Source organism: Triticum aestivum, chromosome 4A (assembly GCF_018294505.1).
Source record: "Triticum aestivum cultivar Chinese Spring chromosome 4A, IWGSC CS RefSeq v2.1, whole genome shotgun sequence".
NCBI lineage: Eukaryota > Viridiplantae > Streptophyta > Magnoliopsida > Poales > Poaceae > Triticum > Triticum aestivum.
This window is the reverse complement of record NC_057803.1, coordinates 711,977,075-712,002,383: the sequence shown is the minus strand read 5'-3', so window position 1 is coordinate 712,002,383 and position 25,309 is coordinate 711,977,075. Positions and strand designations below refer to the sequence as shown.

The 25,309-nt window shown below is 47.3% G+C and overlaps 4 protein-coding genes across 4 annotated transcripts; 2 read left to right on the top strand and 2 right to left on the bottom strand.

Annotated features, from left to right (window-relative positions):
• Positions 1-2,300: 2,300 nt before the first annotated feature.
• On the top strand, positions 2,301-3,026 carry LOC123084369 (uncharacterized). The gene has a single exon (XM_044506010.1). It carries the CDS (start codon positions 2,481-2,483, stop codon positions 3,024-3,026), a length of 546 nt encoding a protein of 181 aa, XP_044361945.1. The 5' UTR covers positions 2,301-2,480.
• Positions 3,027-3,957: 931 nt separating this feature from the next.
• LOC123083312 (zinc finger BED domain-containing protein RICESLEEPER 2) lies at positions 3,958-5,597 on the bottom strand. The gene is made up of 5 exons (XM_044505382.1): positions 5,338-5,597; positions 4,691-4,851; positions 4,511-4,605; positions 4,346-4,416; positions 3,958-4,265 (listed from the first exon to the last, which is right to left on the bottom strand). Coding segments are annotated over exons 2-5 (255 nt in total). The 5' UTR covers positions 4,779-4,851; positions 5,338-5,597; the 3' UTR covers positions 3,958-4,264.
• On the top strand, positions 5,386-6,662 carry LOC123084368 (uncharacterized). Its single transcript, XM_044506008.1, has 2 exons — positions 5,386-5,452; positions 5,812-6,662. The coding sequence occupies exons 1-2, from the start codon at positions 5,386-5,388 to the stop codon at positions 6,660-6,662; spliced, it is 918 nt and encodes a 305-aa protein (XP_044361943.1).
• Positions 6,663-7,866: 1,204 nt separating this feature from the next.
• On the bottom strand, positions 7,867-9,364 carry LOC123083311 (protein SRG1-like). Its single transcript, XM_044505381.1, has 4 exons — positions 9,128-9,364; positions 8,761-9,020; positions 8,344-8,674; positions 7,867-8,109 (listed from the first exon to the last, which is right to left on the bottom strand). Exons 1-4 carry the CDS (start codon positions 9,362-9,364, stop codon positions 7,867-7,869), a joined length of 1,071 nt encoding a protein of 356 aa, XP_044361316.1.
• Positions 9,365-25,309: the final 15,945 nt, after the last annotated feature.

Below are 25,309 nucleotides of genomic sequence, written 5' to 3'. Positions count from 1 at the left end.
TAACAGGTAGCACCTCTAACAATTGAACAATATGACAAAAGGACTTCATAGCCGGCCAGCCATGGATTAGATAGTGGTTCAGCATCACTCGAATCTAAGTCCAGTACGCTCAGCCTATTACTCTTGAGAGCTGCAAACTCTCTAGACGGTTAGGTGTCAATTTCTTCAGAGACCAAGAGTGATTGTGGTTCTCGAAGAAGATGTCTTTAAATGTTCAGAGATCGCCTCAAGTATCTACCATGAGTGATCGGCATTGATTGATGAACCAATTGTCGAGGAGAATAGGGTGAAGATATCTTCCGTGTTAAGTCACAGCCCCTCCAACCGGACATAGTCCTTGTACAGAAGGACGAACTGGTCGAACAAATATCATGTCGCCATCGAGCATCACTGCTTACCTCTACTACACATGTTTACATTCAATATGTTTTGCTTCAAGTGATTTTTCTTGATGCATGTCTTAGTTTCTAGTCGGTACTTATCTATACCTCGATGTAGTTTGTTTTTAGTTCGCTCCGCTGCCGGGTTACGAGTTTTGAGATTTCCGAAGAAATTTTAAGACTCCCATTCACACCCCCTCTGATAGACATACTTCGTTCCTACAATTGGTATCAAAGCAAGATACTCCTTGACTCTGCTCATTTTGGTCTAACAACCTTGAAGTTTAAGTATGTCTTCAGTGAGCTACAAGTCGCATCTCAAGATTCCCATATTCGATTGAACAGACTATCCCTTTTGGAAGGAGAAGATGAAGATCCGTCTTTGAGCCATCAACGATGACATGTGGAACGTGGTGCAGTTTGGATTCACGGTTGGAATACCTCAAGTCCCCACCGATGAAGATCAACTTATTCATCTAAAGTACATGCTCCATCTTTTCAGTTTATCTACTGGTATATTTGTTAATTTCAGCAAATCCTCCATGATACCTATTAATATTGATCAACAATCATTATCTATGTTAGCAAATTCTTTTGGATGCAAGGTTGAGAGCTTACCATTTACTTGGGGCTCCCCATGGGCACCACCAAACCTTCTGTTCAAGATCTTATACCTGTGGTCTCCAGAATTGCTAAGAGACTGTCTAGAGTGGCTAGATTCATGAACCATTCTGGCAGATTCACTTACATAAACTCTGTGGTTTATGTTGACAAATATTTGCTATGTGCTCACTCAAAGTTCATCTCGGCATATTGGATCATGTTGATAAATCAAGCAGAAATTTCCTTGGGTATGGTAATGAGATTAATAAAAGAGGCAAATGGCTGGCAAGTTCGGATATGATATGCAAGCCAAAAAATCAAGGAGGTCTCGGCGTTTTAAGTTTAAGAACACAAAATAAAGCTCTCCTTATCAAACATCTATACAAATTCTACAATCAGACTGATGTACCATGGGTCAATTTGCTTTGGAATGCTTACTACCAAAACAATGAAGTACCTCATTCTGGCAGCAACAAAGGTTCTTTCTAGTGGAAAGACTGCATGAAATTGTTTGATTTATTTAAAGAAATGACTACATGTAAAGTCAACTTAGGAAATTCTACTCTTCTGTGGGAGGATAATTGGAATCGATCCATCATGAAACTGAAATTTCCTAAATTGCACTCCTTCAGTCAACAGGGGAATATCTCTATTTGGGCAGCCAAACATCTGGAGAATTATTATAATATTTTTCAGTTGCCATTATCTATTACTGCCCATCAACAGCTCCACTTGTTATCTGATTAGTTTAATAGCATCAGGCAGAATTATGATCATGCCAATTGGTATTTGAACTGGGGTAATTCAATCAACATGACCAAGAAGATCTATAATTTCTTCATGAAAAATGATGAAGCTGCTGATCCATTTAAATGGATATGGAAATCATGATGTTTCCCAAAGCATAAATTCTTCTGCTGGTTAATGCTCAATGATAGAATAAATACTTGTGGCCTTTTGACAAGAAAGAGTATGCACCTTGATTCCGCAAGTTGTGTATTATGTAATGATGAAGACATGAAAGACAGAACTCACCTTCTCTTTTCTTGCCCGTTTAGTCAAGGCTTTTGGTGGAATCTTGGTATTGAATGGAACACAGATATGAGCATCCATGATTTGATAATTGAAGCAAAACAGAGATACCAACTTGATTTTTTCATGGAAATTATGATTGTGGGCAGCTGGAGCATCTGGAATCAAAGAAATGGATGGATATTTGAAGGAATCTCTGTCCCTGAAAGTTAGTCCGTAACAATCTTCCCTGGGTTCTAGAGAAAATCTCTGTCCCTGGAAGTTAATCTGTAACAAACTGTCCCCGAAAATTAATCCGTAACAACGTCCTAATTCTGTTTCAAACCTCCCCCTTATGATTTCCTACACGTCAGTCCTTAACAGGATTAGGGCGTTGAAAAGGTACATACAACTCAGATCGAGACCCAACCCAATCGATCGCTAACAAGTTCGGTACGGCGCGCCGGCCCTAGCTAGCGAAGATCAATGGAGACGCTGCCGGACGACATCGTTGTGGAGATCCTGGTGCGCGTGCCGGGCGTCGCCGCCCTCTTCCGCTGCGCCGCGACGTGCAACCGGTGGCGCCGCCTCATCGCCAAGGCCTCTTTCCTCTTCCGCCGCTGGCCGGAGGGCGCGACCCGCCCGTCCTTCCTCCTCGGCTTCCTCGTCACACCACTGCCCCGTGAAGAACGACCAGCCAGAATCATCTCTGCGCCCGCACCGCCGTTCGCCCTGGCGCCATGGTCGCCCCTCGGAGACCGCTTCCGCTTCCTCGGGCATTACATCCGCGGCCTCCCCAAGGATGGTCGCTTGCACACGGTGCCGCTCACCGCGCGTCGCGGTCTTCTTCTCAATCACATCGTCGAACTCGTCTACCCCAACAATCTGACGACGGGGGGAAGCTTCAGTCTGGCTTTGTGCGATCCGCTCGCAGGCGTAGGTCGCGTGCTCCCCCCGCTGAAGTACAATGGAAAATTCACGATGGTAGGGTATACTCAGGCTGGACGCGGTCCGGGCCGGTCCGGTCTTTGACCGAGCCGTGCTTTGGACCGGTCGCGGCCGGTCCGGACCGGACCGGACCGAGCTGCTGAGCGGTCCACTTTCTCAAGACCGGACCGACAGCACCTCAGCTCGGTGAGGCCCGAGAGGACCGAATGGACCAGGAGCTGGATCTGTTCATTTGAAGTAGTACGTGATGCTAACACACTAGCAGGCAGCTAGATCGATTCATTTTCAAGCAGTACGTGCAAGCTAGCACACTAGTAGTCAGCTGGATCGATTCATTTGTGTACGTGCAAGCCGGCAGGCAGCTGGATCGATTCATTTCAGGCAGGCTGCTGGATCGATTCATCTGAAGCAGTGCATCTGTGCATGCAAGCTAGCTAAAGAAGAAGCTGGATTGATTTATTTGGAGCAGAACAAGCAGGCAGCTTGATTGAGCATTTTTGCCACTGTCGGCAGGCTGCTGAATTTTGGACATCAAAACGCTGAATTTTAACAGCAACAAATAGCATGTTTCACATCCACACTTCAAACATGAGTTCGTATCATCATTGAACGACACCATTACAAACTTGCGATGATATTACAATCAAGCTTTCTTGTTCCTGTAATTCTTACACACTTTGAGCGAAACTAGCTAACCATATGCAGATAGCTACTGACTGTACGTGGACATATGCACGCTGCCAGTCCTATTATTCAGAGAAGGAACAAAGTGTATGCTAGAACATGCAACAGACTAGTCATCAGTTTAGGCATCTGTTGATTTTGGAGAGTAAATAAAGCAAAAGTGCAACAACAAGTAGATAAGTTTAGCTACTGTTTAGGCATCACATAGTGACAGGCTTACGAATGGATGTAATATGATAAGTCATCACTCCTCACTACATTTTTCAGATAAGTTTGGACAGGAACAGCAGATATAACACATCCACAAACAATTCATTTGTACAGCAGGCACTGGACTAAATTTGGACAGTAAAAATAACTAAATTCGGACAGCATTTCCTTTGTGTTTTGGACATCAAAACAACTGATTTTGACAGCAAACATAGCACAAATCAGGTTAAGCAACACAAATACCACATCCACAAACATAATGTCTTATCATCATTGAACGACACGATTACAGACTTGCAATGACAATTTCAAGTCCATGTCAATTGGCAAGTTGAACATAACACAAATGAGAGGTTCATCTCCAAGCTAGCTGTGACAATTCACAGTTCATGACTTGACAAGTTCCAACATAACCCACATGATGAGCGTCTACAAGTAAGATAAGCAACATTCACATAAATAATGTTTGGTATCGTATGCCAAGTGAAACATGTAGAAAGAATTGTTACCAATCGTTGATCTCCTCCACGATGGGTAACTTGATGGTTTCAACATCATCCTCTTCATTCTCATCCCTCGGCTACAAGTGTGGAAGTTAGACAAATGCTCACATCACATACAACAAGACCAAAAAAGAAAGAAAGAAAAAGGTAAGGAAAAGATGGCAAACATACCACCAGATTCAAGTCAACGTGAGCACCCTTGATATAACTTGCACCACAAACTAATGCCTCCACTATAACTGGTTTTAACGAACTCCTGTGGTCATCTAATACACACAAGTTGACAAACTAGTTTGAGGATGAGAACTTGACAAGTTTATATCCAAAGTTCATTAGTACGAGTTGACATACCTAAAATCCTTCTGGTCGTGCTGAAGGTAGATTCTGAAGACACGGAGGTAGCCGGGATAGTAAGGAACCTCCTGGCTATCTTGGCCATAATTGGTACCTAGGAGCATTGCCTTTCCACCAACACCCTTTCCCTTCTCATTCCCCTTCTCCTTCACCATTCTCTACAAAAAAACAGCACATAATATCTACAGTCAGTACATCAACCATCAAGTGCAAATAATTCATCTTCTTCTTGTTTTACCATAGAAAACCTTGTTCGACACATACTATCTACTCTCTAGAACTACATCTCCTGACCAAACGTGTTAAATCAGCTAGTACTAGTGCAAACAAACATATGGTCATCTAGCAATAGTGCGTAATCAAGCATTTTTTCAGAAACTATTGCCACTTTTCAGTATAATCTCCTGACTAAAGTTTGCTGTTGAAACACTACATCTTCAGAAACTCTTTCAGAAAATTCAGAAACTCTAGATCTCTAGATCTTCTGAAACTCTTACATTAGTTCAGAAAATTCAAAAACTCTTACATAAGTTCAGAAAATTCAGAAATTTCTTGTTCAAACACTAGATCTCCAGATCACCTATCTAACTCTCTAGCACTGAATCATCTCAGTTTGGCGGGGTTACAGGTTACAGCCAGGTTACCTCTTCCGCTTCGTGGCGCTCGGCGAGGAACCAGGGAAGGCGAGACCGATGGCGTGCTGGCCTTGCTGCGTCCCCGACGTACACGTGCTCCTCCAGCTTGTACTCGGACGAGATGGTGCCGTCGATGAAGGGGAGAGGCCGCGGGCGATGGCGCCATTGCCTTAGGGTTAGGGTTAGGGATTGGAGAGGAGGAGGCGCTGTGAGGAGAGCGAGAAGGGAATCGACCCAGGAGGAGGGGGAATGGAACGAGGGGAGGGGGGTCGCTCGGTCTGTCCAGGCAGATGCGTTTTCATGGGCCTTGCGCCAGCGGTCCGCTCGGTCGGCCCGGTTAAAGACCGGACCGGACCGAACTTTTCGCGGTCTGTATTTCTGGGCCCGGACCATCATGTTTTTCTACCGGGCCTGGACCGTACGGTCCGGTCCTGAACGGGCCACGAGCGGGCCGCAAAGCTTGCTCGTGTCGTCCAGGCTGAGGGTATACCATCCTAACCGATCTGGATTGCTGCTCCGACAAACGGCGATGGCCAATCTACTCGGTCTCCTTCAAAGTGCTAGTCATCAGTGTCGGCGAAGGTCAGCCTGGGTACAATCTCCATGTGTTCATGCCCGCTGAGTGGAGCTGGAGCACGCCTAGACAGTTCTTTGGCACTCTGGAGCACGGCGTGCATGTGGTGCCCCAGCAGGCCAACGCCGTCGTGTGCCAAGGCGCGGCACACTGGCTTTTCAGGCAAACGTCAAGCTTTTACACACTCAGTGTGTGTGCTAAGACTGCCCACGTGTCCTTAAGAAGGCTCCCAATCACGCCGAACCACCTCGGCCTCAACTTGTATAGTGAACCAATGCTTAGTGCAACCAATGACGGGATGCTATCGTTGCTTCGCTTGTATAGGAAATGCACCATGCTGGAGATCTGGACATGTCAAGGTGATAACAAGAGTGAGGACGGCAATGTGGACCGCTGGTACCGCACAAAGATGATGAAGCTAAAACGGCCCACACAGAGTAAGATCAACCTTGTGCGATGCGTGTGTGTCGGCGAGATGAGTGGCAAGCTGCTGGTCAATGACAACCAAGGTTGTGTGTACATTGTAGATCTCCAAACTGGTGCAATGGAGACGGTCACGGAGTGGTTTCGCGGCAGTGTCGAGAGTGCTATACCCTTTGAGATGGATTGGCCTGCCTACTTCATTTCTAAGTTGGCTGGTGGCAGGATCAAGCGGACTAAACTGGGAGGAGCTATACAGAAAATTACGAAATCTTTCTGGGGACTAGTAGTTGTGTCAGTAATCTTTGGACCAATTGCTATGAGGCGGGCTTGGGCCTAGTAGGAGCTACAAGAATCTTAGGTTTTGTGTGGCAGACTTGGTGAACACCTAATTTAATATATTGTGTACGGGCACATTGGCTACGACACTCAATATAAAGATGCATCATCAAGGCAAGCAACAAACTTTTCCATTGAATTTTTTCATCAGATAAACAGCATGGAATTGCCATATTCATATCAATTGCCTCTGCATTATGTCTTCTGTTTTGATATGTGTTTATCAAGACTGCTTGGTGTGCTTGCTGAACCATTGATGTTCTATATTGAACAAATCGTAATGATGTTTTCAATGGGCATTCAAGTTATGTGCATATCCAGTTCTCCAGTATCTAAGAAGTGAAGTTTCTGTTTTTTTTTAAATTAAGTATACAGTTAATTATGATTATAACTGATAGTTCAACTGAACCTGCATGGTATAACACTATATCCCGCATGCTGCTTAATTTGTTCATTATTTCGTCGCTAAAGTAGAGATCAATATAAAACTTGTAATACTACTTGACTGTGACAAGCATGGCCAAGTAAGCATTTGCAAGGTCCATCAAATTTGAAATATGAAAAATGACTCGATAGCCGCCAAGCCATGGATGAATTATTGGGTAATTAAAAAATTACCACCAGAAGAAAAAACTACCCTTCCCAAAGGATGGATGCTTCTCTCGGGTCGCCATGCATCGATTTACCAGCAAATACTCCACACACTTAAACCCAAGTGGATGGCCAACTTGAAATATACTATGTACTCCCTCCGTCTCATAATGCAAGACGTTTTTTACACTAGTGTAGTATCGAAAAATGTCTTACATTATGAGACGGAGGGGGTAGAGCTAACAAAAATATTGCAAGATACTCAGGGACGCGGCTTGAGAGTTTCATAAGGAAAAAAACTTAATTTTTCTAATCAGTCAATCAAAAGCTCTTGGTTGTTGCAGGGGTCAGTCAGCTAATTGGCTTGGATCTGTTTCAACTTAATTATAGACAACTGAAGCACATGACCAGCAATCCAGCATCACAAAATTTTCATTTAGAACACATTAGTAATATATATAACTTTATTTCTTATTAGCATGTAAAACATGCAAAAACTTGAAATGACATGTGTTGTTGAACAAAGGGAGTACTTAATACAAGTAACATTTAGAAATACACAATACAAACATTGCATAGTTTGATCACATTTTTCCATGATAGATACCACATAGTTATATCTGCAGTGTATCAATAACCATCGTTCCCTTAGAGAAATGTTCATACAGCCCGGCAATGTAGTCCTTGACCTTCACTTTCATGTACAATGCTGGTCTCTTCTCATCGATCAGCTGAGCCGATGGCTCAATTTCTCTCTCATGGTCAACAGAATAGTCTAGAGCCACTGATAGCCTCTCTTTCTTTGCATTTGTCATGACCCTATGCACAGGGCTCTTGAAGAAGCCGTTGCTCATAATCTATGAAACAAAACATTTAACTCAATCAACCCAAGACCTTAGAAACTTTTGACAAAATAATTATTTTATCCGAAAACCTGGCATTTAGTTTTGATTGTTGTGTTCCATTATGGATATGCTAGCAGAGACTATAAATTTGTTATACCATGGAAGTATTTTTCATGGAAAACTCAAACAGTAAGGTTCTGACCTGACCACACAAAATAGTACTGCTACTTTATAAAAAAAACGCACCTCAGTCTGATCTCCTATAATGACCAACAGTGTGTGAGGTACGATCGGTACATCCCACCACACTCCATCTCTTAGAACTTGCAGGCCACCGACGCTGTCATCGACCATGAGAAGTGTAAGGACGGTTCCATCGCAGTGAGGCTTGAGACCAAATACAAGCTCTGGCCTTGGACACTTTGGGTAGTAGCTGCATCTCACGTTAGTTTCAGCCTTCTCCCCGAGCTGGTCCACAAAGTAGTCGTCATCATGAAGCTGCAGCAGCTTCGCCATTGCCTGGAGCAGATTGTCCTTCACTCCCCCACATTTTCTCGTGAAGTTGTGCAGAATATCCCTGCAAAGACAACAATATATGAGCTTATGATACTTATACCCCAGGCCTGGAAATTTTGAAAGTGATATCTCTGATCAATAGGTGACCTGAAGTTTTCAGGATGTGTTGGCCAGAGGGCGATGCGTCGCTCGTCCTCGGGCTCTACCTTGAGGTAGAGGCGGTCAGACCAGTCCAGGATCTGGTCAGGTGACCTCACCTCGTCATTCCCGTACCCCTCAAACTGGAACTGCTCACCGCCGATTAGGTTGGTGTACCTCTTCTTGTCTTCAAGTGGCCGCTTGAAAAACTCCCTCGAAGCAATCATCATGCCGTCCATCATGGTGGTTTCTACACCATGGTTACTGAGCTGCATGCATGCACATACATATAAGCAAGATGAATATGAACGTTTGATCTTCTACTAAAATTGTGGAGTACTACTAAGTACCGTGTGCTGATAGGATTGTTACTTACCAGGAAGAGGCCCCATGACTCGAGCGCTGCTCGAAGCTTCGATGCCTCATCAGTGGCTGCACCATCCTCCGTGAAAAGGCGGCAGAGGTCGATGACAGGGATAGGTGCTGCGACGGCTGTGGCGAGCTGCTGGTTGTGGTGCCCGCGCACCACGTACTGGGCTGGCACGTCGGGCTTGCCGAGGACGTTTGCGAGCTCCTGCACCGTCATTGCTCGCTCTTCTCCCATGCTTCCCATAGTTGCACTTACACGAGCTTCACGTATACTGCATGGGTCTTATAGTAAGAGGGAGTACCAACAGAAGAATCTGAAATGTATTCTGGTTACACTTAAAAATCAGATTGATACTGCAAATCTGACATACGGGTAAAATAGGTATGATTTGAACAGTTGCAACGCAACGTTAAATCTCATGCATTTTCTCGGCTAGCTGATGCATATGAAGCTTAGATCAGGAACTGCCAAACGAAATTACCTGCAATAGTGGGAGAGATCTGAGATGGATCTTTGATCAATCTCCTTGACCAATTCCTCGCGTCAGTACTTGTGCTCTACAACAAGTAATGCAACTTAGGTGTGGAAATACCAGAGCATGGAGCTCCGTTTATATAGACTATTGGAGTAACAGGTAGCACCTCTAACAATTGAAGAATATGACAAAAGGACTTCATAGCCGGCCAGCCATGGATTAATTATTGTGTAAATAGAAGATTACCGCCCACAGAAAATCTAGTCTTCCCCATGCACATGCTCTTCCCAAAGGATCGATGCATCTGGTCACCATGCATCTAACTGCCAGCAAATACTCCACAGTTAATCTAACCCAAGTGGATGGCCAACTTGAAACATACCACGTATGAACTTTGAAGTAACAAATTGAAAATATGACAAATGACTTAATAGCCACCTAGCCATGGATTAACTATTCGGTAAATTTAAACTACCACCAAAGGAAAACTTACCCTTCCTAGAGGATCGATGCCTGGTCAGTATCCATCAATCTACCAGTAAATACTCCCCACTTACAGCCAAGTGGACGGCCAACTTGAAATATACCGTGTATGTGCCACGTATGAACTTAGAGCTAACAACAATATTGCAAGAGACCCAAGGACTCGACTCGAGAGTTCCGTGAGAAAACTTAATTTCGTATGAACACTTGCTTTGCACGCTGACGTGAAATGAATTCTTCTAATCGGTCGGTCAAGAGCGCTTGGTTGTTGCAGGGGTCAGTCCTAGATTCCTGCGGTTGGCTGGCTTAGATCCGTTTCAGTTTAAATATTGACAACGGAAGCCCATGACTATGTCAATTTCAAACTATTTATGCGTCGTCAGCAAGGACGTTATTAGTGCTAATTATGATTACATCAGCAACTGAAGCACAAGCTGTTGCACGTTGGAGTTAAAGTTTACTTGAGACAAACTTAGCCGCACACTTATGTGCTAACCATCATGTTAATGATTGTAGTTTGAGTGTGTGGTATGTCACACCTCCAGCCTTCATATTAAGGTGTGCTAGAACATGCATGCGCGCTTTGCCTATATGAGAACATTTACACGGTACAAAAGTTCGAGAAAGAAATGAACAATTTAAATGATGTTAGCGTTTAAAGAAGTACATATTTTACATGTTTACATAACTGTTTGTAACAATTTTTTGATAAATACTGTAGTATGCACATTTGAATGTTTACACTATGCTCCAAATATAAATTATGCAGATGCCACTAATTATGCAGATGTCATCATTAAAATTCCCTTTCATTCTCAAATTAAAAATAATGAATATCAGTCCATACATAAGTTGTCTAATCAGTCAATCAAGAGCGTGTGGTTGTTGCAGGGGACAGTCAGCTAACTGGCTTGGCCCCCTTTCAACTTAATTATTGATAACTGAAACACATGGCAACCAATTCAGCATCAAATATTTTTCATTTAGAGCATATTAATAATACATAACTTTTTTTTCTTATTAGCATGTGGAACATGCAAATAAATTCAAATGACATGTGTTGTTGAACAAAGTGATTCTTGGCATTTGGAAATACACGATACAAACATTGGTCATAAAATGATCTTTTTTGTGTGTGTATGAAACCCGTGATACCACATATTTATATATGTAGTGTATCGATAACCATCGTTCCTTGACACAAATGTTCATACAGCCGGAAATGTAGTCCTTGACCTTCAGTATCATATACATGCTGGTCTCTTCTCATCAATCAGCTGTGCCGATGGATCGAGATCTCTCGCATGGTCAATAGAATAGTCTAGAGCCATTGATAGCCTCTCCTTCTTTGCATTTGTCACTGTTGAGTATATTGATTATTAGGACAGACGAAATAGACTAGGATTTGTTCTGACTTGTCTTGTATTCCAAGTAAATCATTGTACTCTTATATATATATCCACGAGGCTTAAGCAATACATCAACTATTCCACCAAATTGCTCTCTCCCTTCTAACATGATATTAGCCTAATCGATCCTAAACCCTAGCCACCGCCGCTTCCGCACCCGCGCGCCGCCCCAGGGGTGGTCGGCCTCCATGACCCCCACCTGGGGCCGCGCCGCCTGTACCTAGGGTTCGTCCGCCGGTCGTGTTGACCGGTTGCCCTAGAGAGTATTTTTTTCCCGAGCCCTTCCTCTGGGTTTTTCTCTCTCCCGCCGGTCATCTTGATCGGCGTTTTTCTTTTTGGTTTTTCGATCTATGTTGATCGGTTTACGTTGCCCGCCGCCGCCATCGACCTGCGCACACCTCTACTTCGACCCCGGCGCGATCAGCCGGCCTCTCCTCCGACCCGGCGGCCACGCGCGCTGATGCAGCCCGTCAGGGCCAGCCGCCATCCGCGCGTTGGCCCACCCGTCGCCCTGCGTGGACCATCTCCACCCTGCTTCAACCGGGACTCCTGCATCGCCCCGACCCGGCGGCCTCGCGCCATGCGGCGGCCCATCATAGCCGCCGTTCACATGCCGGCCCGCCCATCGATCCACGCCACCCGTCTCCGCCACGTCTGCACGGCGGCCCTGCGGTCTGCCTCGCCGACCTCCTCCCTGACTGCGTCGGGCCGGCTACGTTAGGCTCGTCGGCTACCTCAGCTCGGGCGCCGCTGCTACGTTGGTCGCTCGGGCCTCGCTGCCCGAGTGCTGGCCCTGTTTTAGCAGCCCGGGTGTCGGCGTTGACGTGCTCGTCCGCATGTCGTCCCACGTCGTCCGTCATCATCGGCCTCATCTTGGACTCCGCCGCCACCCCGCCTCCACCGAGCGGCGTCCCCGACCTCACGCGCGATCGGCTTGATCACCCGCTCGCCGCCGCGATCCGCCTCATCTACGCCGCGCGACCGACCTGGCTCGTCGGTTGCGTGCGCCTTCGCAGGTCCTGTGAAGACCGTTCGGAGTACAGCGTGCCTCTCCACCGATCGAGCATTGGGCTGCCGTTGCATCGCGCCGTCGGGTCGCAGCGCCGCCGCCCTGTGGTTCTCCTCGCGGCTACGTCGACTAGCGTGTCGCCGCTGCGTCGCCCCTTCGGGTCGTAGTGCCGCGATACGCGGTATCCACCTCCCCGAGATAGTCCTCGTGGTTGCACTGACCCGCGCTACACCATTGCACAACCCCTTTGAGCTGTAGCACCGCGGCCCACGGTCCCCGCCGCCGCCCTGAGGTCTTCTCACCGTCGCCCCGACCTTCCCGCCGCTATTGCGTCGCCCCTTCGGGCCGTAGCGCCGCGGCCCATGATCCACTCCGCCATCACCGCGCGTCGACCTCCCGTGGTATCCGTCGCGCCATCTTCCTCGGTGCGGGAACGCCACCGTCCGTGCCGGTCTTCGTCACGATGTCGGGTTCCTCGCCTACTTCGAGCTTCGCCGCCACGCTCCTAACCTAGCCATTGCTGTCGCCGTCAAGCCACCGCCGCCGCTCTTCTTCGGCGGTCGCCGCCCGTCCACCCCCTTCGTCTTCGTCCAGCACCAGCTTGTCACCTTCATCTACCCCGACCACTTCGTTTACTCCAACCACCATTGGTGAAATCGGCCCCGTGCCGATGGATGCCACAATCGTCGTCGAGTCCTTCTCTGCTGGCCTCTCCGGCTTCTCCGACATGGCGTATAGCTCGTGCAAATCCCCGTGCAACACCGATGCATTCCTTCGTCCACGACGTGTCGGCGGTGCTTCGTCAACTTCGTCTTCGTCCGTCTACGCATGCTCGGTGTTGGCAACACCGATGCGAGCCTTCATCCACGATGTGTTCCTGGGCTTGGCAAACCTGGCGCGACGTGTCGTCAACATCATCTTCTTCCCGGCGCACCACTACTTTGATACCACTGCGCCCATGACTAACTTGGCGCCTCCTCACGCCCGCGGGTCCATGGCGCCTTCCTCGACACCGGCTACCCTGACTCGACATCGACCACGGCGTTCTTTGCACGGCAACCTCGACAACGGCTGCACCACCTACGTTCTCGGCTACTTTGACAAACGGCACAAAGGGCCACCGCCTTGCTTGAGCAACCTCGTTGGTTCCCACTCCAGCCACGACTCCGCGATGCATCGACCGTTACGACTGTGGGGGTGTGTTCGTCGGCGTGCCTTCGGATTCCTCTCCAGTCTCACCGTCTGTGTCACTACCGTTGTGACTGCGGGAGATGTTGAGTATATTGATTATCAAGAAAGACGAGATAGACTAGGATTTGTTCTGGCTTGTCTTGTACTCCATAGTAGATCATTGTACTCTTATATATATGCCCACGAGGCTCAAGCAATACATCAACTATTTCACCAAATCCCTCTCTCCTTCTAACAGTCACGACCCTATGCACATGGCTCTTGAAGAACCCTTGCTCATTATCTGTGCAACAAAACATTTAACTTCATCGGCCCAAAACCTTAGAAACTTTGAACAAAGTGATTTTACGTTTTAAAATACCTGGCATATAACTTTGATTGTTGTGTTATATATGGATATGCTAGGAAAGACTGTACATTTTTTATAGTATGAATGTGTTTTTCATGGAAAACACAAGCGGTAACATTCTAACCTAACCAAAGGAAGTAGTAGTTTATTTTAAAAAATGCTCCTTATTATGATCTGCTACAATGACCAGCAGTGTGTGAGGTACAATCCGTACATACCACCACACCCCATATCTCAGAAATTTTCGAAATAGGATTTATAAATAAAGCAACCATCACGTCCATGCCACAAGTTCAAGTGCAGCAAGTAGAGAAATAGTATGTTGCGGCATGAGCACAAACACGGCCAAACAAAGCATTAAGAAATAAGAAAAAAGGCCACCAATTGGCAAGAGTCTCAGGTTGCCTGCGTCGAGGCAAGTCGGCGAACGACATGTGTCATCGCGTCTATCATAAGGCCCAACCATTGACAATGGGTGTGAGTGCTGCGGAAATGCGAGGAATTTGAAGATTGAGTAAGAGACCCGCCTAAGAAAGACTCGCTCAACGACCATCTTATTGTGTGTCATCCATAGGAAACAAGCTAGCGCCGCAAACACAAGCCAGAAGAGGTGTCTCTTCCTACCGGTCAGGTCAGCACGGGTTTTAAGGAACCCGGCCAAGTCGAGGGCCTCCCGATCAAGCCCCAGAGTATCATGGACAAAACTCCAAAGCACTCTCGCCGCCGTGCAAGAGAAGAGAATGTGGGTCCCCATCTCCAGGAGATCACAGAGAGGGCACATCCCATTGTCAGGGACATGCCACTTGATCACCTCTTTCCTAGATGGGAGGCGATTCCGCAAAAAATGACGAACACAAATTTTGATCTTCAAGGGCAAGGGCACTTTCCAGAGTGGAAGAGTCCAAGCAGCAGATTATCACCGGCACAGGGCAGGATATGTCGAGCCGAACAGAAGTCCCCCAAAGGGGCCAGCTACTAGGATACATCTTATGGATAATCTATGAGCACTGGCGGGAGGGCCACCCGCAATCTAGCCCACTCTACGGTATCCCTCGGCCCAAATGTCGGTCGGAACAAGATTTTCTACTGGCCACCTTAGGCAGCCCTGGAGACCAACACCATCGGATTCGAGCAGATGGTAAACAAGATTGGAAATCCCGTACATAGTGGTGTCCCATCCACCCATGGTTCAAGCCAGAATAGGGTCCCCTCCCCATTGCCAATGGAGAAGGACAACCTCGGTTGGATCTCCTGCTTTATCCGTTGGATGGACCTTAAAAATTGGGATCCCTCCATACGCCCGCAAGTAAGCAAGGACTCGCCCCTCAGGTATTTTGCTTGAATAACCTGCAACCGTAGACCTCCGTCCTAGGAATGACCCGCCATACCCAGCGCTAAGGGCCACGTTCATGCGACGAGATCTCAGAATTCCCATCCCTCCCAAGTTTTTTGGCATGCAAAACGTGAGATAACTTTACTATATTATATTTTTGTCGACCATCCATCGCTTGCTAGAAGAATCGGGAAAGGTCTTTATCAAACAAGCTATGAACCCCTTCCGGTAAGATATAAAGCCCCATCATATACATGGGGAGACAAGAGATGTTGGAATCTTTAAGGACGATCTTACTCCCCTTGGATGTAAAATGACCGCACCAAGGTTCCACCCCAGATGTAGCCCGTCCCATAAGCGGGTCGAACTCACTCAAGGGAACCCTCGAGTCAGACAACAACATCCCCATGTACACAATGGGGAAGGAGAACGTGCAGTTTAAATTGTCCGCTATCTGGAGTCACTCGTCCTCAGAGTAACCTAAAACTACCTCCCCACTCTTGTCGAAGTTGATCTTAAGACCAGGCATGGCCTCGAAACATAGTAAGATGAACTTGAGATTGATGATGTCAAGATCATAGCCCTAGACCATAATCATGGTATCATCTACATATTGAAGATGGGTGACACAAACCCCATGGATAAGATGCCCAACCACCCCAGAGATGCGGCCAGCCATCCAAGCTTTGTCCAAAATGACCACAAGGGCGTCCACCACAAGGTTGGACCCCCTTGTGTCTTGCCCCACGCTAATATCTCAAGAAGGGGCCAACATACCCATTAATATTGATTGATCTGCTGCCAGTCCGAACCAACTGCGTGATCCAGAAGCACCATCGGTCATCAAGTCCCCTCGGTTCAAGCACCAACTGAAGGAAGGCCTGTCTAGGCGCTCATAGGCCTTCTGAAAGTCTAGCTTAAGGAAGACACCTTTATGGCGGTGTATCCTAACCGATAGGCTATTTCATGAAGGGCTAAGATCCCATCATGAGGGACAAAGGAGCAGCTGGCTGACTTGACAAAGCCTTTGGGTCGCATCAGGGTCCTCCAGCTGCGTGATAAGATTGGAATGGTCAAGATAAGATAGGCGCTACAAGTTTTAGGGGGTGGTTGTTAGCAAATACTCCCTCTGTTCCAAAATAACTGCCTCAACTTTGTACTAGCTCTAGTACAAATTTGTACTAAGCTTAAGACACTTATTTTAGGACGGAGGAAGTAAAGTCTTGTTGCGCGTTGGTATTAATCTACCATCGCATGGTATTTTTGCTTCTATGGCAGCGCTTTTATAGGATGCCATGGCAGTGTTTTTCAGCCGCTGTGGCAAGCCTTTTCTGTTAGGGAAGTGTTTGTGGCTGGAGCGCCGGCCGAACCGTTGCGCCGGTCGCGCCCATGCACGCACGCTAACAGCGACTCAAGTTACGACACGTAGGATGTGAGGCCACACATATTTTATCTCTTTCCTTCCGTCTCGCGCAGGTTTCGCCAAAGGGCGCGAGGTGGAGCTTGCCGCCGCCGGCCTCCATTGTGCGCGCCAGCTCCTCGAAGGCCTACATCCCGCTCGCAGTCGTTGGCCAGCATCCGGCTCGCCGCCGTCAGCCGTGAGTGGCTGCTCCAACCCCCGTCGCGCGGTCACCACGAGCGTCGCGCGCGTCACGCATCTACTCGAACTGCGCCAGCGAAGTGCACGCGATGATGCGGTCCTGCCACCCATGGCCGCTGCTTCCAGGGGGCGTCGTATCCCGGCGAACCTGCAGGCGTCGACGTGCTGCACAGGATGCTTCAACCGGCCACGGCGAAGCTGTTAACGGCACTCGACGAAGCTGCAGCCGGTGACCTAATTTGCTACATGCAACCACAGACAAGAGAAAGCAGGTGTTACAACCGGTGCAAATCGGAGCTACAACCATCACTGCAAAATGATACGACCGGTGGCATTTTTTGCTACAACCAGAGAAGGAAGGGGCTTCGACAGACGTACGTCAGAGCTAGAACCAGCACCCAAAAATGCTACGTCCGGCAACCAAGGAAGCTACAACTAGCTTTGAAAAAAGCTTCAACTGGATACGGGATAGCTAGAGGTCGGCCACCGTGCAGCGCAAAGAGCTGCAACCGGCGGCGAGAAAGCTGCAACCGGTGGCGAGAAAGTTTCATACAGATACGGGGTAGCTAGAGGTCTGCCACCGCAGGCCGCAAAATGCTACAACCGGCTTCTAGAAAAGCTACATCCTGCTTGTAAAAAAGCTTCAAATATAGAACGGTAGCTAACAATGGCGAGTGGCGACGATGGAGCTGCGCGGCGGTGTTGCGACGGGACGCGTGGCGAACTATGATGGCGGCTGGTGGCGATGCTGGAACCCTAACCGGCAGTGCTGCAACCAGGGGGTAGGAGACAGGGACGGACGGCTTTCTTTCGAGCAGCCCCGGCGAGCTGCAACGGCGAGGGCCTCGGCGAGCTGCGACACGATGGCCCCGTCGAGTTGCGACGGCGAGCAGCCTGGGCGAACTGCGAAGGGGCAGCCGTGAGCGGAGGTTGACATGCGGAGATTTTTTTCTTCTCTCGCGCGCGTGCGGTAGGAGGAAGACGACCCGGGGGAACGCGAGGGCAAATCTCATCCATTGATGCGCGCATATCCGACGCTTGGCAGCTGACCGGCTCAATTTGGACCGGTGCGCCGGCGCTTTTTCGGTTAAGCTTTGACCGATTCTTGTGGCGTGATGGGTTTGTCCGTGGGATGGCACGAAGCACTTTTTTTTGTTACGGAATAAAAGAAGGTCAGTGAAATCATAAAAGCTTTTTTGAACATTAGTACAGACGCAAGCGCTCATACATACACGCATACACTCATCCTTATGAACGCATACACGTACAACCTATCCCTACGAGCATCTCTGAAGACTAAGCCGGCAATGTCATCTTGAAATTTATGAAGTCACCGTGGGCGTCTCGTCATCGACGGGGACGTCTCCTCCCACTGAAAGCGAGCACCAGGACTTGAACCCTGGTGGGCCGGGAATACCACTGTCCCTCTAACCATCCAACCATAGATTGGTTCGCGTGAAATCAGAAAAGCTGCAAGGTTGCATGCAGTGCAACAACGACCCTCTGCCTCTTTCTTCTTCTTATTCGTTGAGCAAGTGTGAGCTGAGAGCGAAGGGATTCCTAACAGATAGCCGGCCAGCCATGGATTAATTATTGGGTAAATAAAAGATTTTCACCCACTGAAAATCTAGTCTTCCCCAAAGGATGGATGCATCTGGTCGCATGCAGCTATCGACAAGCAAATACTCCTCATTTAAGCTAATTCATGTGGATGGCCAACTTCAAATATACCACGTATGAAATTTGAGCTCAAAAGTTAAAACACGTCAAAGGACTTTATAGCCTCCCAGCCATGGATCAACTATTCTGTAAATTTAAAACTACCACCAAAAAAATCTACTCTTCCCAAAGGATCAATGTATCTGGTCACTACACATCAAGCTATCAGCAAATACTCCTCATTTAAACCAAGTGGACGGCCAACTTGATAATATACTGTGTATATACCATTTTTTTTGCCGGATACTGTGTATATACCGCGTATGAACTTTGAGCTAACTGTATTGCAAGAGACCCAAGGACGCAACTCAGGAGTTTTATAAGGAAAAACTTAATTTCGTATGAACACTTGCATTGGGTGCCGACGTTGAATGAGTTCTTCTAATCAGTCAGTCAATAGCCCTTGGTTGTTGCAGGGGTCAGTCGATTCCAGCAGCTAGCTGGCTTAGATCCATTCCAACTTAAGTTTTGATCCAACTGAAGCGCATGACCACCTTGTACGTCAATTTCAAACTACGAAAAGGTGTGGTAGCACCTGGGACTACCGGCACCCCCTTATCATGGAACCCGATCCTCTGACATTCAGGAGGCAAGTTAGGGAGATACATTGTCCTCTCTGTATAAAACGGAGAAGGAAAGGCAGAGAAATTGCACTGTTCACGAATCACTGTAGATTCGTTACCGTTCACCAGTAATCACTGTTCACAAATCGCGGTGTTATATTGCAAACTATGAAAAACTAACGAAGGGATGTCATGGTACTGTAGCATATCTGCCTTTCCTTCCAATGTTAGAGGATCTGGATCCCCTTATCATGTGTGGTCAGCAAGGACGTGGTCAGTGCTAATCACAATTACGTCACCCACTGGATTTGGGCTAGTTGTTGTACCATGAAGATCAACGTATTTTCATTGATGCTTGTGATGGGTAGATTGAACACTCAAGATACTTGAAAGAAAGCATTGGAATGTCTCTGATTCAAATACATGTGTTCTATGTCCAAGTCACACCAAGGAAGACATGGATAATCTTTTCTTTATGTGCAACTTTTGTTGTGGAATCTGGAATTATTTGCAGATTGAATGGCCACGGGAAGTGGATATGAGGGACATTGCTTTGGTGCCCAGAAGGAATTTTGCTAAACCTTTCTTCACTGAGGCGGTGTTCACTGCATGTTGGAATATCTGGATCATATGGAATGCTAGAGTCTTCAGGAATGAAAAGCCTAGCTTCAACAGATGGAGGGATGCTTTCATTCATGATATTTCTCTTCCAACTCATAGAATTAGCAGAGATATAGAGAGGAGCTAGTTAGATGGGTTTCCTTTTTACCACCTTGAGGTGCGTCTTGTAGTTTTTTGTATATATTTTCTTTCTCCTTTGCCTTAGGGCATGTACATACTGTATTGTGTTCTCTTTCAAATAAAAATGAGATGTTGTGGGGCGTTTTCCCCTACAGTAAGCAGTAAAAAACACATCAGAGTTAAAGTTTACTTGAGGATTAGTAGGACGATCATCAAATACTAGTTTGATCAGGACAAATAATGATTCTGACTCCTGAGTTATTGTACATTAGTTTGGACTTTGGAACAAACAAGAAAGGCGACACGGATATTTACAGTTGAGCCCGAACTCACCTGCACCTCATTGGGAACAAATCCAGAGAAACAACAGAGTATTTCAAAAAATTCCAAGTTTGTTTTTAGTGCATACATGTTTCTGCATGTGCATGTGTGTGTCCGTTTTATCTCAATTGGAGTCAGATTAACCTGACACAAGGACGGGAAGCGTTACGCTGGAACCTCACTGCATTTGGGTCCTTCACGGTCGACTCTATGTACCGTACGCTCACGCATTTAGAGATCACAGTGGATAATAACAAGAAAATTTGGATGTCAAAGATTTCACTAAAAGTTAAAATCTTTATGTGGTATCTTCGAAGGGGAGTTGTGCTAACCAAAGACAATCTTGCCCGTTGCAATTGGCACGGAAGAAAGAAGTATAGTTTTTCTACTCATGACGAGACAATCAAACACCTCTTCTTCAATGCAAGTTTGCACGTTCTATGTGGTCAATCATCCAAATAGTGTCTAATTTGTATCCGTCCATAAGTGTTGCCAATATTTTTGGTCATTGGTTGGACAGAATTTCAAATAGGTTCAAAATGCTAATTCGGGTGGGAGCATATGCCTTATTTTGGCATTCTGGCTATGTAGAAATGATTTGATTTTCTAGGGCAAAAACACCTCTCGTTTGTAGGTTATTTTTCGTTGTACACACTCGCTTCGTACATGGTCTATGCTACACCGAACGGAGTATCAACCGCTATTCAAGACGGTGTGTACGCGGTTGGAGCGGGTGGTCAGGGAGGTCTTCACCCAGTATGGGTGGCAGCACAATCTCCGGATTGGCGCACCAACTCCTTCGACATAGGCATACTGTCAGTACTGCATGATCTTACTATTGCTGATATGTCGTCTTTTTTATCTTCTTTCATTTTTTTGTTTGGCTCTGTGCATCTTAGTTATGTAGAAGGCGGGCAATGCTCATCATGTTTTGTATCCTCTTGATGCTATATTTTGAGTCAATAAAAATGTTGGGGGGGAGGGGGGTATGACCTGCACAATCTGGACCTTACGGACTTGTCGAACAATCTGTGCTATGGTACTAAAGGTATCACACCTCAGCATGTTTGTACTTGGGTGAAGGATGGTGTCCATCAATAATGTTCTCTTAGTGCCAATGCTCAAAGTTTTGGCCCAAAAAACTGCAAAATGGTATGATCCAATGATGGGTATGAATAAAATCAGCAATGGTGTGTCCTTTGATGCAAGATCCGATGGTGAGTTTGTGCTTCCTACTGCAGCAGAATGTGAAAACGTTTGAACATCGGAACACTCGCCTTCAGAGATGGTGTAACAAATGCAACTACAAAAGTGTGGCAACAGATCCATGTTGAAACGGATGGCCAAGTGCTGGTTAGTAAGTAGAAGTCTTCGAAGAAATAGGGGTTAGAAATCATCTTGATGCAGAGGCCAGGGGTCCAACCTCCTTTTCGGAAAAAAAAAATCATGGGCAATCTCTGTTAGATTGATGAGCACATTTTATCCGGTTTTGAGGTTTTGATATGTCTTACACCATGAGGGAGGCGAACTTAGCGGCACACTTATGTTCTAAGCATCATGTAATAATTGTAGTTTGAGGGTGTGATAACACCTTCAGCCTTCCTTTTAGGGTGTACTACTACTAGATAATACCCTACAAGTTGTTGCGGGATGTTATTGTGTGACAGATCTCAAAAGAGAGGGAGGCAAAGTAAGGATGAAGAGAGTCAGAGAATCCAATTTTGTATGTGAGCTTAGTATTTAACTGGCTGATCGAAAGTACTTTGTCCAACTCTGAGCTAACAACTAGATGTTGGGTGCCCAAATGGAAGCACACCCGACAAGGCACGAGCCAGATCAGGCTTGTGCCGTTGCGGTGGTATGTGCGGTATGCACATTTAGCAACATCAAAAACTAGATGTTGGCGATACGCAAGAGACTCAAGGATGACGTGACTCGTGTGTGCCTAAGCAAGTTTCCTACAAAAAAAATTGTTATGAACGCTTTTGGACGTCGATGTGGAATAAAAAAATTTCTCATTGAAAATCCATGCACATTAAGGCGTTGTTTGGGTAGCGACGGGATTATATAGAACTGGTGTTTAGCCAATTTTTAGTAAAATCGGTTTTATCAATTGTTATATGTGTAACCAGTTTATGAAAAAAGATGTTTGGACTAGAAAAAACTTAGGATCAATTTGTCACGTTCCTTGTTTGGTTTGGATAGGCTTTTCGCCCACACGCATCAACGAGTTTGTTGAGAAAAGGACGGGCGCAGAGAAAAAGTTAGCGATCGAGTATATCCAGATCGCGTTTTTAGAAAAACAACTAATCCTCGTTTTTCCATATACCCGAAATCCTGGATTATGGAAAACCAGATTTTCTATATTCACGGATTAGATAGAGTTGCCAAACAGGATTTTAGTTTGTTACATCGTTTTCCTAATTTGTGGAGAACCAGTTCTCTACGTATCACGTATCCAAACAACGCCTAATTGTTGTGGTACACTTGTACAAAGGACTTGAACGATTGCTCCAACTAGATCCCTTGAGCGTGAATCAATGATCATACACATGCACGGCATATCCAATGCGCACAAAGAGATCTCTTTGTATTGATAATCATTGTCTGAAAAGGTTCTAAAAATTGTCTATAAATAATCCATGATAAATTTTGCAAGTCCTTCTGCCCTCAAAATTGCTACACCTACGCCCTACGGACACTAAGTTACGGACCCCAACCTACGGACATACGTGTCCACTGTCCAGCATACCTGGCCATCAATAGGGCCTGACCGGGATTCAAGCCATGTCTAACACAGCCCGACACAGAAAACCCTGGGCCTGGCTCAGGCATCGGGCCGGGAAATCAAGCCCAACCCCGGCCCATCCATGTAAAAGCATGCCCGGGCGTGGGGCCTTGTGTCGGGCCCCTTCGTTAAATAGCAAATATGGCGGGCCTGGGCCCGATCCGGCCTTCAGGTTGAAAATATAGGCCCAGGCCGGGTCTGGTCAGGCTGGCTATCCCATGGCCATATACCAGCGGTGCTAATCTCTCCCCAAGCACTCAAAAAAATTGCTAATCTCTCCCCTCTGTGGCAAAAAAATGCAACCAGGGCCTGGTTGAGAAGCACGTCTCCGTTCTCCTTCTCCACTCGATTGATCACATGAGCAACTAGAACATAAAAGCGCGCGTTGCCGCGCCCGTCTACTTTGACGAGAGAATTCTCTATCCATATATTCAGTGTTCATCCAGTAAGAGAAATTCTTATCGGTCCACAATTGAACACTAAATGTTTTGTGGATGTAAGGGGAAAGACCAAGAGACGGGAGACCAATGGAGGGTGAAAAAGTAAATGTTTATATGATTTTCCATGATTTTAAAAAATAATAATAAGTTCAGCATCAACACACCGAAATAATAAGTAGGAAGGTGTTTCTACCGAGCTCTGGTGCACCCTATGAACAATAAAGTAAAAGCCAATAAGATTATACAAATATTTGTAATAACATACATATTCGTGTGTTCTACATGCATATGCAAATTTGCATGGAGCACCGATCCCCCACCCCAAAAAAGCACCGCAAATGTTATTTTAACATTTGAAAAAACATTTGCATGTAGTTATGACACGTGAACATGTTTGTTGCAGAAAATAAGGATCTTTTTTATTGTTCATCCTTTCCGTAATACTAACCAGGAAATTCAAGCAAACAAATTGCAAACTAATCACTTTACTGTGAGTAGGCACAATCGACCAATGCGTAATCAGACTCGACCAAAAAAAACAGCTGTCAACGGTCGCTGGGCTGGGAAATACCATTGGAAGCGCCTGGGCCGGGACACCTTTGCTCCCCTTGTTGGCCCAGTTCACCAGAAGGCACTTGGATCAGTTTGTGGAGCAGCAGCCCTGTTAAGTTGGGCTGGCCATCCAGTGGGACGTGTGACAACAATAAATGATGGCGCGACGCCGGCTATGCATCAGGAGGCGGCGCTTCTTGGCTCGAACGCTGTGGTTGCTTGGCTCGACCGCGACCTCAGGGCATCCACGCACGACATCGCTGCTGCCATCGTCGAGGAGATGGGCATGCTGCCGGACGACGTCTGTGTGGTCAAGCACTTCCCGGAGGCCTTCCTAGTGCGCTTCTTCCACCAGCACCACTGCGCCGACGCGTCCGGGCGTCGGGACCTGAAGTTCCGCGACACCAGGCTGCAGATGCGTCCATGGAGGCTCGAAGCACACTCGGAGAACGTGGACCTTGTCCACCATGTCCGCCTCTGCCTGGACGGGCTCCCGCTGCAGGCGTGGGACGACTACGCCGTCGCGCAGGCCATCGGGCCAGGGTGCTCCATCGACTACATCGAGACCGCTTCTAAGCTCAAGACGGACACTGAGGTCCTGGGGGTGTGGGCGTGGACGGCATCGCCGGCAAACGTGCCATGCGTGAACTGGGTGACCCTGCCGGCGCGCGCGGGGGGTCAGCCGATCGTCGGACGTCGCCGCCTGGAGCGGAGGGTGATTATTCACCTTTCCATCCACGAAGACCCCACGCAAGGGCCAAAGATCGTCTCCAAGGGGTACAACTTCCAGAAGGGTGTCATCGATGGCGAGCGACTGGCTCGTGACCCGCGGGAGCGCATCACACGCCCTATCGAGCACCGCAGGCGTGACCGCGATGACGACCCTGGTCGCGGCCGTGACGACAGGGAGCGTCGCGGACGCGACAACTCGCGAAGCCGCGAGGGCTGGGGCGACCGCATCAGACGTAGCCTCTCTCGCCAGCCAAGGGATGCATCACGCGACAACCGCCGCGACGAGGGGCGCGATGGCCGCCGTGATGGTGGAGGCCGTCGTCGCTCTGCCGAGCCAGCCGTCGAGGATCCGCCCTCCATGGTGCTTCTGGGCTCCAGCTCTGGTAGTGGAGACGCTGCCCGCGGCTTGGAGTTGCTCCCGGTGCAGGCCCCTCCTCTGCCTGCTCCTGGGCGTGGCCGCAGTCCGACACGCCAGCTTTCGCC